Source organism: Anser anser, assembly GCF_964211835.1.
Source record: "Anser anser genome assembly, chromosome: 2".
NCBI classification, from domain to species: domain Eukaryota; kingdom Metazoa; phylum Chordata; class Aves; order Anseriformes; family Anatidae; genus Anser; species Anser anser.
In genome coordinates this window covers 138820608-138835665 of record NC_139721.1, presented here as the reverse complement: position 1 = coordinate 138835665, position 15058 = coordinate 138820608, and the positions used below count along the sequence as shown (strand labels likewise).

Here is a 15058-nt window from a genome sequence, read left to right as displayed (position 1 = left end):
CAGATAAGCTTGCCATGTCCGTCTTCCAATGTTTTAATTTAAAATAAGCACATTTAATAAAAATAATCAGAAAAGGTTTGGACTATAAAGATTCAAAATATACCTTAAACCAAATCTTGATCTGTAAATGTACAGTTTTTCAGGTTTCTTTAATCTAGATGTAGAGAGTGGGCATATACATAAAGATGGTGAGCTCTGCATACTTGGCAGTGACTTTTATGTACTGAAGCATGGCTAGATGGGTGAGTGATGATATGAATATGTGTATGAAATTCTTGCTTGTGCCCATTTGCCTTTCAGTTCTGTGGGAGCGGTAGTAAGTTTTGGCTACGCAGGGTTCTTTCCATATGGTTGGACTGAGATTTGGACCACCTATGCTGCTACTTTTCATAAGGCAGAGATTTCTCTCTTTTTTTTTTTTTTGGGAGGAGCATTCAAGGTAGTTCTGCAGTATTACAGGATCTCACAAACAGTCAAGATGTACTGCTGATGTTACTAATTTTTATGGTCAAATCAACAGGAGCATCTGGAAAATAAATACCAAAACTATATGCTTGAAAATATTATAAAATATAATTTCATGCAGTTAGTCACAGTCACATATGTGTAGCTTTAGATTTGTTTATATTAAATCTATCTAGTAATAAAGAACAGGAGCATCCATATTGATACATGAGAGTAGTTCACTCTGAAAGAAACTCAGAGGAAAACATAGAGATATAATTGTGAGACTGAATTCCAGTTATCATTAATTGGACACAAACAGGAGCTTCTCAGATAAAAGTGAGGAGGAGGTCATGTTACCTCTTCATTGCCTCTGACTATCAGATTGGTGTTCGTAGGTACATTATATTGTGTTGACACAATTCAGGACTTAAAAAAATGGATCATGATGGAGAAATTGAGGACAAGATTGTTGTAGCTTTTCAATTCTGACAGCTCTAAAATCAAAATCAGCTGGTTGTGTTATTCTGGTTTTTATTCTCTGAAGAAGGATTAATTCAGAAAACTACTAAAAGCTGGGATGTTCACGAGACTGGCTTAATTACCCACAGTAGTCCCATCTAGTCTGTGAAAGTTAACAAGCTTCTGGTTGGAGGCATGACCAAAAATTTGTGTAGAAAAATGAGAGATGTATTTTATTCATGGGTTTTCCTTCCTTGTACAGAATTTAGAGAGGATCCTCTAATCTGCTTGGAGTAAAGGGAAAAGAGTTCACATCAGTGGTTAGGAGAAGCATGGCCTCCCGTCACAGGGCAAATGAATGGAGTTTGAAATTAAGGAGTTGGGACTGAACTTTGTCTCTCAGTAGAGAGGACTTCACCTTTACTGTGCTTTTCCCCTAGTTCTTCTACTGATTGCCTGATAAATATGATGAAAAAGATACTTATTTAAAAAGAGGTTTAGAGCAGGGCAGCAGGCAGAGGAAGAAGGAAGATCACTTTGAGATTATACGTTTTGATTACACATGTCCTTTATAGCAGCATTTACATAACTGATTCCAATGTGTCCCTTTTTTAGTAAAAACTCATCTGGCATAGCAAGGTTTTTTTTTTCATTTTCTTGCAGAACTGAAGCAGATCTTTGGACATCAAGGCCTTATAGCAATTTGGCCAAGTAGCTGACACCATGTTTCACAGTGAAAATAGGTTAAATTGATTAGAAAGAATTTCTGACAGTGCTTTGGAGAAATAATGTTGGATATGACAGTTCTCAACTGTTTAAGTGGATGTAACTCTGTTGAAGTCAGGGTTGCTGTGCCAGTTTGAACCAGCTTAGTATCTGGCCAAACCTAAATGAGGGGTAAAATCAAGATCTGTCTTTCCATAGATTTAGGTTAGCTTTTCAGCAATGCTTCAGGTCAGTTCAATTCTCTTTCCACCCAGCGCTTTTCTGCACCCTTATTAGCCAAACTCCCATGTGTATCTTAGCCTCATTGGAATAGTGCTGTCTAGCTGCAGGTACTTTTTCTGTCCTTTGTCACAAAGGAATGCACAGTGTTGTGTTTGGACTATTTACTTATAAAGTGTAGAATGTCTTCATTTTCTTGTAGTTTTTATGGGTATGTATTTTATCTGATTACAAATACATTTGTAATTCCCATTTGTAAACTTAAATTCAGGGGCTTGTTCAGGTCCTGCTGAGGCCAATGTAAGTCGTCTGTTGACCTTAGTGGAGCTCAGACTTCTCTGGAGAGCAGAAGCTGAATCAGTAAACAACAGATAAAATTTCAGTTGCAACACCCCTCTCTCTTGTAAGTTTGGATCATGTCCTCAATGCCATCATGATGCTTAAACTACTCACCACAGAAGAAGTAATTCAGTACTGAGGTTTTATTTGTGCTCCTGTACACCCAGGATCTGTAAACCCAGTCACAGGCACTGACTCCTATGCCACATTACTGGTACTGAATTGTGGTTGCATCTAGTAATGATCTTGACTACTTTGATCATTTGCTTTAAAGATCTGCCCTTGGGAATTGTCATACCTGTAGTAGATGCATTGTGTAACAGGGATAAAAAAAAAATTGGCATTTCCTATAGTTCTAATCTGGATGCCTCAGGTGTGATTCAACCAAATAGTTTTAGTTTGTTACGTCCTGTGTAATGACAGTACATCTGAGAGTCACTGAGAGTTGCCTCTTTTTAACTAAAGAACTTTCTTTGCTTCATAGTGAAATTAACATAGGGAAGCTGACTAGGTGCTGCTTTAATGGTCATCTATAATAGTCGCATATTTTCCAAGTGCAGCAACTTTTTGTTGGCAATACAAAAACTGAAAGCCTTTCAAACTTTTGTTTTATATGTTCATCTATACCTAAAAGTCTTTAATAGTATGCTTAAGTCTATTTGCATAAATTTAGATACAATATTACAGAAATTACATTTACGTTTTATATCAGTGTTTAAACTGGTTATGGTGATGTAGCTTCCACTTCCCAGTACGCTTGTCAGATGTATCTAATATGGACTGATTTCATTGCTTTAACTGAATCAGTATGATTAAAGCAACAACATTTTTAAATGTGTAGTGGCCCTCAAAGTCTGCAGGTCTGCAATTTGTCAAAAACTTCTGATAACAAAGTCAATGAGAGTTGAAGCTTTCGCATACATGTTTTTAGATAAAGAAAGAAAAGAAAATATGCATAAGAAGCAAAATCATCCGCACCGATGCTAGGTTTTTGAATATGCCATGGGTTGTTGCTTTGTTGCATCTTTAAAACCAACTATATTGCCATAAGTGAAGTATACAAATACAGGAATTCAACACACACACAAACTCCACCCCCCCAAAAAAATCTTACATTTATAGCTGTGTGTACATATACATGTAAACATAATGTTTGTCCTGGTTTCAGTATAGGATAACTGTACAGTACATCTATTAACTGACATTCTCATGAGTGAAGTGGAGACAAAATTAAATATTTTTGTGGTTTTATGGAGGACTTTGCAAATTTAGCATTTCTTCAGAGCAACTAATGCCATCACACTAGGGTAGATGGCCAGGGTGAGTACCAGTCTACATGGTAGGATTTTGGTGTGATCAGGCTTTGTGGAAAATGTTTTTATATTTTTCCAGCCAGATAACATTTGTTCCTTCCTGAGTTGCACATATGTCCTGTTCAAAGGACTAACGGAGTATGAGCTCTTCATTTTTGGAGCAGTTTTCATAGCATCATTCTCTGCCAACAAGAGTCCTAATGCAGAGCAAGCATCTTCTCAGATCTGGGAGGGAAAGTGCTTACATCTGAACTTAAGAACTGAACGTTTGATGAAATGAGCTCCCCATGTACTTTGTTACTTCTGTTGATTATCTGTTATATGTTCTTTAGATAATGAACTCTTATGTAGCTCTCATGTTTTGTGCCTCCCTAAGTGTCACACAGACCCCCACTTACTCTTACACCTCCTGGGAAACGTGACAGTGAGGTCACAGAGAATTGTGTTTGTGATAAGGAAAAAACAAATTAATTGTAGATTTTAGGCATTTATTTTTCCCTAGCAGTCAAAAGTATTTGAAAAATAACTGTAAACATTACCTTTTCTGGTGATGTTGTGGTAAATGAGTTTTTTGCCATAATGCTTTTTTGTTTTTGTTGGTTTTGTTTGTTTGTTTGTTTGCAAGTATTTTGTTTGTATTTACGTGACATTTGCTCCTATGCTGTTTTTCCTTCCCTGTCTTGGGACTTGAGCTGCAGTAGTTACATAAAAATGATGAAAATTGAGAGTAAATAAATAATTTTGAAAAAATAATCCTGATTTTAGGATAAATAATTGAATGTGCCTCTTCTCTTTTTTTACAGAACGGTTTACACAGTACAGCCCTAAAAACCTTAGACAAGCATGGAATAAGTAAGTCTTTTTTTTTAAATTATTTTATTTTATTGCTTTTTATTCTTAAGGATATGATTCATGCCAACCTCAAGTTATCATAACTTAAAATGACTTTAACCTTTTTAATTATAGTAAAAGTATTGTTCTTTCCCATGTCTCTCAACTTTGAATGTTTTTTGAATTGCTAGCTTTCTGTAAATAGGGAGAAACTGCAGGGCATACAGTTTTATTCCTGGGGATGGATGTCAATTGGCAAGAATATTGAACTCACTGAAACATGTTATAGAATTGCTTTAGACCATCAGTTTTGAATCTTATTTTCTTTGTTCAACTATAGAGGTTAAGAGACTTTTAAATAATCTGTTTCTAATCAACTTTGAATGGAATGTTCGTTTCCAAATAGTCATCCTCTGTTGCAAGGTCCAACTGAGCATTTCTGTGAGCTAACAACCATACTGTTGTATATTTTAATTATTTTGACTGAAAAAGTCAATGTGAATTCACCTTTTTTTTTTTTTTTTTTTTCCTTTTAATGTTTCCTGATACTTGACACACATGTATCAGATGGAGAAAAATATAAAGGTATTGTGCTCAAAATCCAGAAAGGTTGCCTACTAAACCAGTAGCCAATGCCTAGCCAACCATCTGTGTAAAACTTACTGGAAGATTTCTCAGCATATGAAGATTCTTTGCAGACAGAATATTTGGGCAGCACTGTCTTGAGTGATTAACATCTTTTATATTTGAAGAAAGCATACACATTATCAGTTGGATGAGTAGGATAAGCAGTTATTTCAACAATTTGTCTGCTGGAAAAAAATCTTAGAATTTTGTCCACCCTGTTTTGACCATTATTATTATTATTTTCAAGAGGGCTAAGTCTTTGCTGCAACAGCATTACCATTTTTTGTTTGTTTGTTTGTTTCTGGTACTCATTCCAAATTTTAGTGTTGGTACCAACTGGCTATCTTGTTGGTAGTTTACCAGGAAGTTCAAAGAGGAGGTTACCAGGAAGTTCAATCAGCAGGAGTCTGAAGCATCTCCTCTTCAGTGTTCACCACTGAAGTTGAAGAAATGAAACATTTTGGTGAAGGAGCATCCTTGTTAAAAGGGAAAAATGGTTACTGGTAGAGTAAAAGTCCAAATCCTTTTTCAGTACCATAATTTATTAACACTAGTGTGTGTGTACAGCTCTGAAATTCATAGCACAGTCGTTTGCCCAAAATGTAATTAGGTTTATGCTCACTTTGCCACTCTGTTATTCCTTCTACGTCTGCTCCTTCCCATCCCAATTTGGTTCAACATGTTGGACTGAACCAGAAAGGCATACTTCACTGAAAAACAACAACAACAAAACTTTTGAAATTATGGTTAAATGAGAAAGGAGAAATCTCTTAATGTACCAGGGTCGTTGCTAAAACTAGTTGTTGTTGGATGTGATAGCATCAAATGTACACCTGCTGAGTCAGAACCTTCATTTCTACAGTGCCAGGTGACTGTCATGACAATGTAGCTTCTTCTGCATTACTACAGAGTCCTTCGTTAGGCGTTCTTTCTGATTCCTGTAATGAGGGAGACAACGCTGGCAGAACTGAAGCCAGTGCAGACCTTCATGAAGGTTGAGTGTCATCACCTACCTAAGTCAACTGACTTTCAACAGTCTGTAGAGAATTTCCTGGCAAGTATAGTTAAGACTGAAGCCTAATTTGGTGACTTTTGTAGAAGAGGCTACCTCCTAGTTTTTGTGAAGATTTCAAAGTAATTTTATCAGTTCTCGTGATCATTGCAGGCATCTTGCAGTGTTTGACTCTACCTCAGTCTAGCTGCTTGGAATGATGTAATTCCCTGAAAGTCACAGCTTTCATTTTAAAAAGTTAATAAAATTATCTATTTTCTGTCCTTTAACAAGGAACAAACTTGCAAGTTCATCGTTTCTTTGAAAGTGGTTAATGAAATCCAAAAGCTTGGAAAAGGCAATTATATTACAACACAGGCAATTAGATTTGGATTGGGAAAGAGGGACAAGGAAACTAATACTGATGTGAATGTGTTTGCTTGGGGGCATATACATACGTGAGTAATGTGAATAGATACTGTCACACTATTCCATCCATTCTGCAGGAGCGAGCTGACTGTTTTTCCATATTTTAACAGCAATTAGACCTAGCATTATCTCCTCTGTATGAATCAGGGCAACAATAGATACGAATTTTAAAAGCTGATACCTCACATTTCTTTTAAGAACATTGCATGAAATTTCTGTTTTCTTAAAATATCAAAAAGGAACAAAGCCCATTTTGCTTAAAACAACTCCTCAATCTCCGAGACTTCATAACTGACACAAGTTATGATCACACCACAGACTGATTCAAGGAAGGCCAGAGCTTTTTCATTTCTAAGAAAGCCCTTCAAATTTACACATTTGCAATGTTCCATGCATAAAGGATTTGCAATTTTTCAGCATAAATGAAGGGATCGAAAGACTGAAAACAATAACAATGCACGGAGTTTGGTGCTCCATATGTGCAGTTCTACTATAATACAAAATATTTAGTGCCCCCAAATTATGTATCATTTACATTCAGAATGTAAAGGATTTTCTTTTCTTTCTTTTCTTTTTCTTTTCTTTTCTTTTCTTTTCTTTTCTTTTCTTTTCTTTTCTTTTCTTTTCTTTTCTTTTCTTTTCTTTTCTTTTCTTTTCTTTTCTTTTCTTTTCTTTTCTTTTCTTTTCTTTTCTTTTCTTTTCTTTTCTTTTCTTTTCTTTTCTTTTCTTTTCTTTTTTCTTTTTTTTTTCTATTGTAAGTCTTTATCTGTGTGCTATATTAGAGTGCTGTTGCTTGCACAACTGTAGTTAAGGAAGTATAAATATTTCTGTTATAGTCAACATATTCCCATGGCTTTATAATTCAACTATAGACTTATTATGTGAACAGACTGATTCATACTTGAGATTTTCTTTCTTTATTGGGATGTTTCAAATAGCAGCAATATCTAATCTAAATATATATATATATATATATTATATATACTTTTAACATCCCGATTTAGTATGTAGAAGATGTGATGGTGCAAAGATGTCCCATTTAAAATAGAATTCTTTTAAGTATAGTTGGGATAAGTGTGAGACCTAAAACATGAAGAAAAATGTGTTTTGTTTTTAAATGCATGTTGGTATTATTACAAAGATACTTTCTCTTGTTGGCTTAGTACCTCTGAAAGATACACTTTAAAGAACAATATTAATGGTCTTGGAAGGATTTACATGTGTGTGTAAACTTCAGATTTGATGCATACGCTTACTAATTTCAGTGAAATAACTTCTTGCTATTCGAGGTTGGCATGGACATTGACCTTTGCAACAGGAAAGTATTTTAGAAAATCTCTGTGCCAATCACTATACAGTGTTAAGTAAATGCTTTATGGATATATTCTAAAGTATATACCAGGATGTCTTTTGTAAGTATGCAACTATATATTTAAATAATATTTTAGATGGAGAGAAAAGATTGTCTAAAAATGGCTTACCATTAATGCAGCCATGAATCTCTGCAGTCTGAAGCTGCTGTAAATCTTTCTGCCCAATGCAGGTGTATGCCGGTCAGGGACAGGGCTGTGGCAATCCACAATTGCTGAACTCTGCACCTCTCAGGTTTACAAACAGAAAAGCAACAGAAACTCTTCTGAACAGTTTCAACAGCCTCTATCTGTAACTGTATTCCAGTGGTGAATATATTTATTCACCTTCTCTGAGGTGAAGTCCTGCCTGTTACTGCATTTATAGAGGGGGGATTGAGGTACAAAGATATTAAGTAATTTGTCACAAAGAAACTGCCTTAGAAACTGTAAAGCCGTGCAATAATTGAATGCGGTGCTCCCAAATCAGGAGATAATATCTTCAACTTTCTGAATGCAAGGAAGTTTTCTCCGGTTACTGATCTTTCACAACTAGGCACAGTCCAGCCCTTTATCTTGTTTGTGTATATACTTCGAGGCCCTGACATTGAAGAATAACCATATGGGTTTAGAAGTCTTCAAAAAGGCTTACTTCAAAATATATTATAATTTATGTAAGTATAAGTTACTAGAAGGAAGAATAACACTCGTCCAGCTTCCATAGAACTAGCTTCACATATATAAGGTAGAGAAACAAAAAATAAAAATAAAAATTAAAAAATCCACAACAAATCCAAGACCCCCCAGAAGGCCATAGCTGGTAGATTGGATGCAGTATAATTGCACCTGACTGATTACACCAGCTTCCATGAGATGTGGAGTGTAAAGCCAGAGCCGGGCCATGGAACAATGATGCACCTAGTGGCTCTTTAATTTTCAGTCTCACTGAAAATTAGCAAAAAATGTGGAATGTAAGAGTAATGTCAAAGTGAAACCCACAGTTACTATATAAGGAGTCAGATTCCTAAAATTCTCTGAATGGAATAGGTCAATATTTAATCCTACTTTTGGGAAGTGTTTGAGGGAAGTAATATAACTGTCACTCAGAGTGCATTAAATCCTTTTGAGACTGAATTTTCTCACTGACTGTGAAAATATCTGAAAATTATTAGGATAGTATTTACTAGGTAAGATGTGATTTATAAGTTTTTCAGAAAATTCTTATGACGTTGGAAGCATTCCAACATTTTGTTGGAAACAAAACTTGCATTGACGTTTGCTTCTCTCTAATATGAAGCTTCATGTACATTGCATGACCTAACATTGTGGAATGTGTTTACAAAATACTGGCCCAAAAATAATTAAGATGTGGTAATGTGATCTTCCTATAGAGCTCACAGTGAATTATGTTTTCACCTTTTTTTTTTTTAAAAAAAAAAAAAACTTTTCTGTTGAATTACATCTAAACAATAAAAACCAGGAACAGCTCTGCCTTCAGAATGCAATGCAACCTCTTTCAATTTGCAAAAGCTTCTCCACAATAAATAAAAAACCCTTACAGAAGAATGACAAAAGAGAACTAATTATCCTTGTGTATATTTGGTAGGACATAAAAAGCTTTTTCAGATCCTTCTGTCATAATGGGTTTCATTGTGAGAAATTAGGTTGGAAAGAAAAGGTGCAATTGAAAACAAATTCTGCTCTGCATAAATAGGACTGCTACTTTGTAATTCCCCAAAACGGCTGTATTTATTATATAAATAAGACTTTATTCTCCCAGCTAGTCCCACTACTGAGGTTTTCTTCCTCCAACAAAATGGCCTCTGTACTTGAGACCTCTCTTCTAGAGGATACACTGTTTGAAAGTTGCATTCCAGGATGGGCTTGCCTATTTTGGGACTGTTATTCTGTGAAAACTTCCTGAAGAAAGCAGTGAGTGAAAAGAAATGAGTGCATTTGCTTTGAATCTGTGTTTCATTTCAAACCTGACGTAGACTTCGGAATTGTTAAGAGCTGAGACTTGGGAGCATTTTTTTGCTAGTTTGCTTTGCTTTTTTGAGACAATCTTTGCCTTAGTGAGGTTCTGAGTAAAGACAAAACTCTCTTCTCATTGTCATTTTTATCTTGTTCACCCCATGCCCTGTAAGCAGCATTGTTCATTGCAGTGGAGTCTGTAGTGCTGCCAGAAAAATATTCAAGATCTCAAGCACAGCAGGAGCAAAAAAACTGTCTAGTGTTGTTAGTAAAACCTTTCTGATAGACAAAACCAAGCAGTAATGGTTTAAAACTGTGCCTGTGCAAAAGTTGGGGTGTATTCTGGTCCAGGCTGGTTTATATATGTACACGTGTTTGCAGTTGGAGCATGTCCTGCAGTTGTGCCGGGGCTGTCTCCGTGTTTGCATTTAAGGAGTGATCAGGAACCAAGCTGAGGGGAGGGGTGAGGATGGAAACCAGGCACAAAAAGAGAAGATTTTGTAGAAGTATTTGTGATTTAGAGGCATATAAACCTGCCTCTGTCTCCTGATGATTTGCTTGGTGTGATATTGCTGTACTTTTTTTTTCATTTCCTATTATGTTTCATGTTTCACATAAATACCCCCTTTATCAGTCATTATCTTTTCTCCGAGGGACTTTAGGAAGCATATCGTGGCAAAACCTATGTTAATATGGGATGCAAACAAAAAGTCATTTCACAGGTAGTAAATTTATTACGCTATTTTGTTAAATAAATAAATACATTCTCCGGGATGTGATAGCATGCCGATTGACCCTTTCTGTGCAGTAGCCACAGGCTGGGACCAGGCAGAGCCTGGCAGCGAAGGCCGGCAGCGGGATGCTGTGGGGTGGGCTCCAGCCTTAGCACTGCGGAGCTCTCTGCGCTAGGAGGAGCGCTTGAGCTGACCCAGCAGTCGCTCCTCTAGTGTTAGAGACCCTCAGCAGAGGGGAATTTTTGTTATATTTTCCTAACGCAATTTTTTTGGTTTGTTTATTTCACTAACTAGCGGGGTTTATTAAATTAATTTCAGGGGGGATGAAGTTGCTTGTTTACACTTACGTGTCTTTTTGTGTGTCTGTTACTATGCATTGCACTCAATACAATTTGTTATGATTCTGGCATCATAAAGGGGCTCAAGTGCAGAAGTCAAAGTTCCCAGCCTGGCTCAGGAGTGTTTAGTGCAATAGCTGAAATGCACCGTATGTCTTGTCAGCTTTATGGTAATGAATTATATTACACTGATTGAAACCAATGACTGAGAAAGACAGAGTTTCTCTGTTTATACCTTTGCCAAAATGAAAAAATCTTCACACTTTATATTTGAATGTTTCTTTCATTCTAATTGTAAATTACTCAAACGTTACAGCTTCTATACATTTGGATGGAGATTATTCCTCAGCCTAACAGACCTCATTATTATAATGCTTATCCTGATATTCAATTTATTTTTGCTTCTGCCTTAATTCCCCCTCTTTTGTGATGTTGATAAGCTTTATGTATTGTGTTACATCCTCCTGGCCTAGTTAAAAATAATAATAAACCTCCTAACTGGACAACAAAAGCCTTTGTCCTCTCTAATATGAAGCTTTTTTTTTCTGTATACTACTAACTCTAGGTTGTTTCTTTAGTATAATCACATTGTTACCATCCTATACCTATATCTGTGACAACTGTGAAAATATAGCCCTAAATTATATGGCTATTCTTTGTTGTGCAACAACTAATTCAATTTCTGGCATTGGACTAGAGTTTTTTGGCATTATATCTGGCCTATTATCTCTGAACCTATCCATATTTTCAGTTATTTTTCCCTGGAAGTAATTGTTTATTATCCTCTATCCTGTGTGTAGATTTTCTGCCCATGTATCTCACTTCTATTAGCCTCGTTGTACTAATTTTTTTGTCTTTGTTGGTGTCTTCAGCATTTAGTTTCGTCTAAGAACTGATTCAGTATGCAGCATATCCTTTAGTCCAGTTCATTAATAAAGATGTTAAATAAAACTGTGACTAACACTAATCCCTCTGGCACACAGCTGGACACTTCCCTTCCAACTCAGTACATTGCCACTTATCATTACCCTTTCCTTATGGTCTGTCAGCCAGTTTTCTGTCTATGAGATAGTATATCACATCCCAGCTCTTCTGAGTTTGTCTACAGAGCAAGATTTTTAGAGAAACTGCATCAAACACTGTGTCCTGTCACTTTGTTCCACCGAAGATAAAGCCAATTTTTAAAAATAATCAGTTCATCTGATATCTTGTTCATTAGTAATCTGTTCTTTTGATCACCATTTTGTCTAAGAGTTTACAAAGCCATTTCTCCCTAAAACTATTTTTGCTTCTATAGCGTCTGTATTTTGTTTTTATTGTCTATCTTTTGCTACTGTATTGCATGTCAATGTCCAGCAAAATATTTGTCAAGGTTCTCTTCCTTATTTGAAAAACAAGAAAGGAAGGATTTTTTTTCTCTAGTAAAATACTTCAGAATGCAGTGCAAATTTGGTTAATGTCACTTATAACTTATCTACAGCAATGTCTGTATACAGAAATGTGGAAAGAGAGCAAACTGTTCTTCTGTGGATTTCATAGAAAGAAACAAAAGGTCCCTTACATTTGTTTGCTATCCTTACTAATTCTGTAAGAATTCCTAAAGATATTGAGACGTATATCAGATAGACATGTTTATTTGGTGTTTCCAGGTATGATTTTTTTTCAAAGTATGTTCTCTATTAACGTTTTTGAGTACTTACTGATCAACTCTTTTCAGATGTTTCCAGTTGTGTTTTTTTTTTTTTTCCTTTTTTCCTTATGCATTTCTGCATGCCAACATTTTATTAATTTCTCAGAATTATGTTTTTGGTAGTCTGTTACTCATGTGTTGCCATAGTGTCTGTGTTCATTTCTTGGTTTGAAGTCTAATATGTTCTGATCAGAGGCACCAAGCATCTTTATATCCTCATATTTCTAAGTCTGGTCTGTTGCTACAGTTCTGTACCGTTGGCATCTCTGCTAAAATCTTTGTTCTCCAGACAATGACATTGCTGACAAAATTTAGTCTGAGATGTATTTTGAAAATATTGGCCTGAAGAACTGAAGACATACTTTGAAGTCAATAATGTAAATGAAGTAGACCTTACTGCTGGATATGTCATTATTTGTGTGTGTCCGCTATAGACACAATTTTTCCAAAATGAATGCCAAAATGATGGGCATCTTAAGAATTGGGCTGGCATTCGAAAATGCTTAGCACTAAAGCAACTGTCATCGGTGTAAGTGGATTGACATTTTCAAATGCTTATTGTCATGTGTTACAGATAATTTTTCTTCAACTCAACAGTTTCTGTGATTCTTACTTTAGGGTCTCAGAAACTGATATCATTTTGAGATACGGTGCAGAGAGGCAATTAAGTGCTATAATATCAATAATGCCACTGAATTTTGCCACTTCTGCAAATATGTCAAGGCAATCTCAAAACCCATGCTATTTGGCTCAATTGCCAGCCAAGACTTATGACAGTAGTTAAGGTTTCTGCAGTAGTAAAAACATCACAAAGTATCTTCACTTAAAATACTTATTTTAGTGACTTTTATGATGATTTGATGTGAGTTTTTCGGTGTACTTCTGACCACCACCTTTTGTGCAGTAGAATGGTAATCACAGCTATTCAGATATTACCATTCATCAGTATCTCCTGTGATGTTCTCCCAAAATTCTTTGCAATTTGACTGGAAAAATCTTAAAACACCTCTTCCTCATTGCTTCCTTTCCTGTGTTTCTGGTTGTGGCACTTCTTTCCTGTCATGTAGGACTGAGAAAAAAAGAATTGTTGCTTTTTCATGCACTGTTTTTGAATTGGAGGTGCAAAAACACATGGTGTTATAGGAGACTAGTGAAAAACATTGATTTGCTTCTAAACTTGGAGTTATTTGCTAGCCAAACAGTTTTCGTAATTAAATTTATTGATGTCTTTCAGTAGCTTATTCTAGAAAGTTTGAAGCTATTGTTTGAGAATTTGTGAGAGATGTTGGCTGCAGGCAGATCAGCGTGTATATAGGTTCAGTGTCTGCTTGACCTGATTGTCAAAACGGGAAGATAGGAGATAATAATCCTTGCTGCTGTATTAAAATGGAGAGGTTAGATTATGTATCTTCAGCAATACGCTGTGAATAAAGAGACTTAGCATAGGACTGGTGCACCTGTCATTGCTGGAGGGCAAAGAGGCAAGTGGTTCCAAAGGGAACTGACCTTTTTCTTTCAGGCATTGAGTCAATCCTATATCCTAAGGCACATGATCTGCGTTAAAATTATTATAACTCTCCTGGTATTAGGCTGAACAACAGACTCTGGTGAGAATCTATGAAAAGAAAACATAAAATGAGGGTGATGGTTGTTCGTGTATTCTTTTAAATTAAGCCTGTATAGGAAATGCTTTCTGTAATTCTGAAAGGTTTCACTAAAACTGTTAAGTTGTTCTCTGATTAGGATAAACTTAAATAAGGTTTAAAATAATATTTTGAAATTTTGTTTGTCTGAATTAGTGGGTTGCTGGATACCAAAATGTAAATTATGGTGTTTATCAGTAAATATGAATTCACAAAAAATAAAAAAAATAAATGACTGCATCCTTTTAAATAATACAATGTATAATACAGTGTATATCCACTGTCTGCTACTTCAGCTGAATTTATATCCATAAGATCTGATTTACAAATAGACAACTTTCTGTTAAATTATTCACATCTCATAATAATTGATCTTACAGAGTTGAACTTATGCTGAAGCATATTTGATCATAAATTCAATGAAAGCAGCCACCATCTTTGTGATGTTTGTCCAGCTAAATCCTTCAGTGAATAAAATAATAAAGATGCCAGCTGTGTGTGTTTTATGATCACTGTTGCAGTAGGAGGGTGAAAATACAAATGAATAAAAGCTCTAATTTTCCATGCTGAATTTGTAATCTCAGAATCTTACTGCAAAGAATTTAAATGGAAAAAAGAAATTTTTTTACATCTGTCATGTTTCCATAAACGTATTGTTTGCTTTTATTTAGGAATGCAGAATATTTTTTAATATTGCTATTGTTTTTACGAAAACATAAAAAAAAATCCAAAGAAATCTTGTAAAAATAGATGAAATTTATGTTTTTCTCTCAGGTGCCATTACAAGTTAGGAATGGACCATTCTTTTTGAATTAGTTTCTTTGGTTAGATTCTATAGCAATCTTAAAGCTATGTTTTCTACTTAGTACTAACTATATACAGTTAGTGTGGCTCAAACTAATTTTACCACCCTGATATAAAAAATCATGCCCCAGAATATTATTGGCCT

At 35.4% G+C, this 15058-nt stretch overlaps 1 protein-coding gene across 4 annotated transcripts in view; it reads left to right on the top strand.

The window, feature by feature from the left end:
- CDK14 (cyclin dependent kinase 14) overlaps window positions 1–15058 on the top strand; it is a 332201-nt gene that overhangs the window by 233545 nt on the left and 83598 nt on the right. For all 4 annotated transcript variants that reach the window (XM_083826967.1, XM_083826970.1, XM_083826969.1 and 1 more), the window contains one exon: window positions 4307–4355. In XM_083826967.1, coding sequence (XP_083683093.1) covers window positions 4307–4355 — 49 coding nt within the window. The remainder of the gene's footprint in view (window positions 1–4306; window positions 4356–15058) is intronic.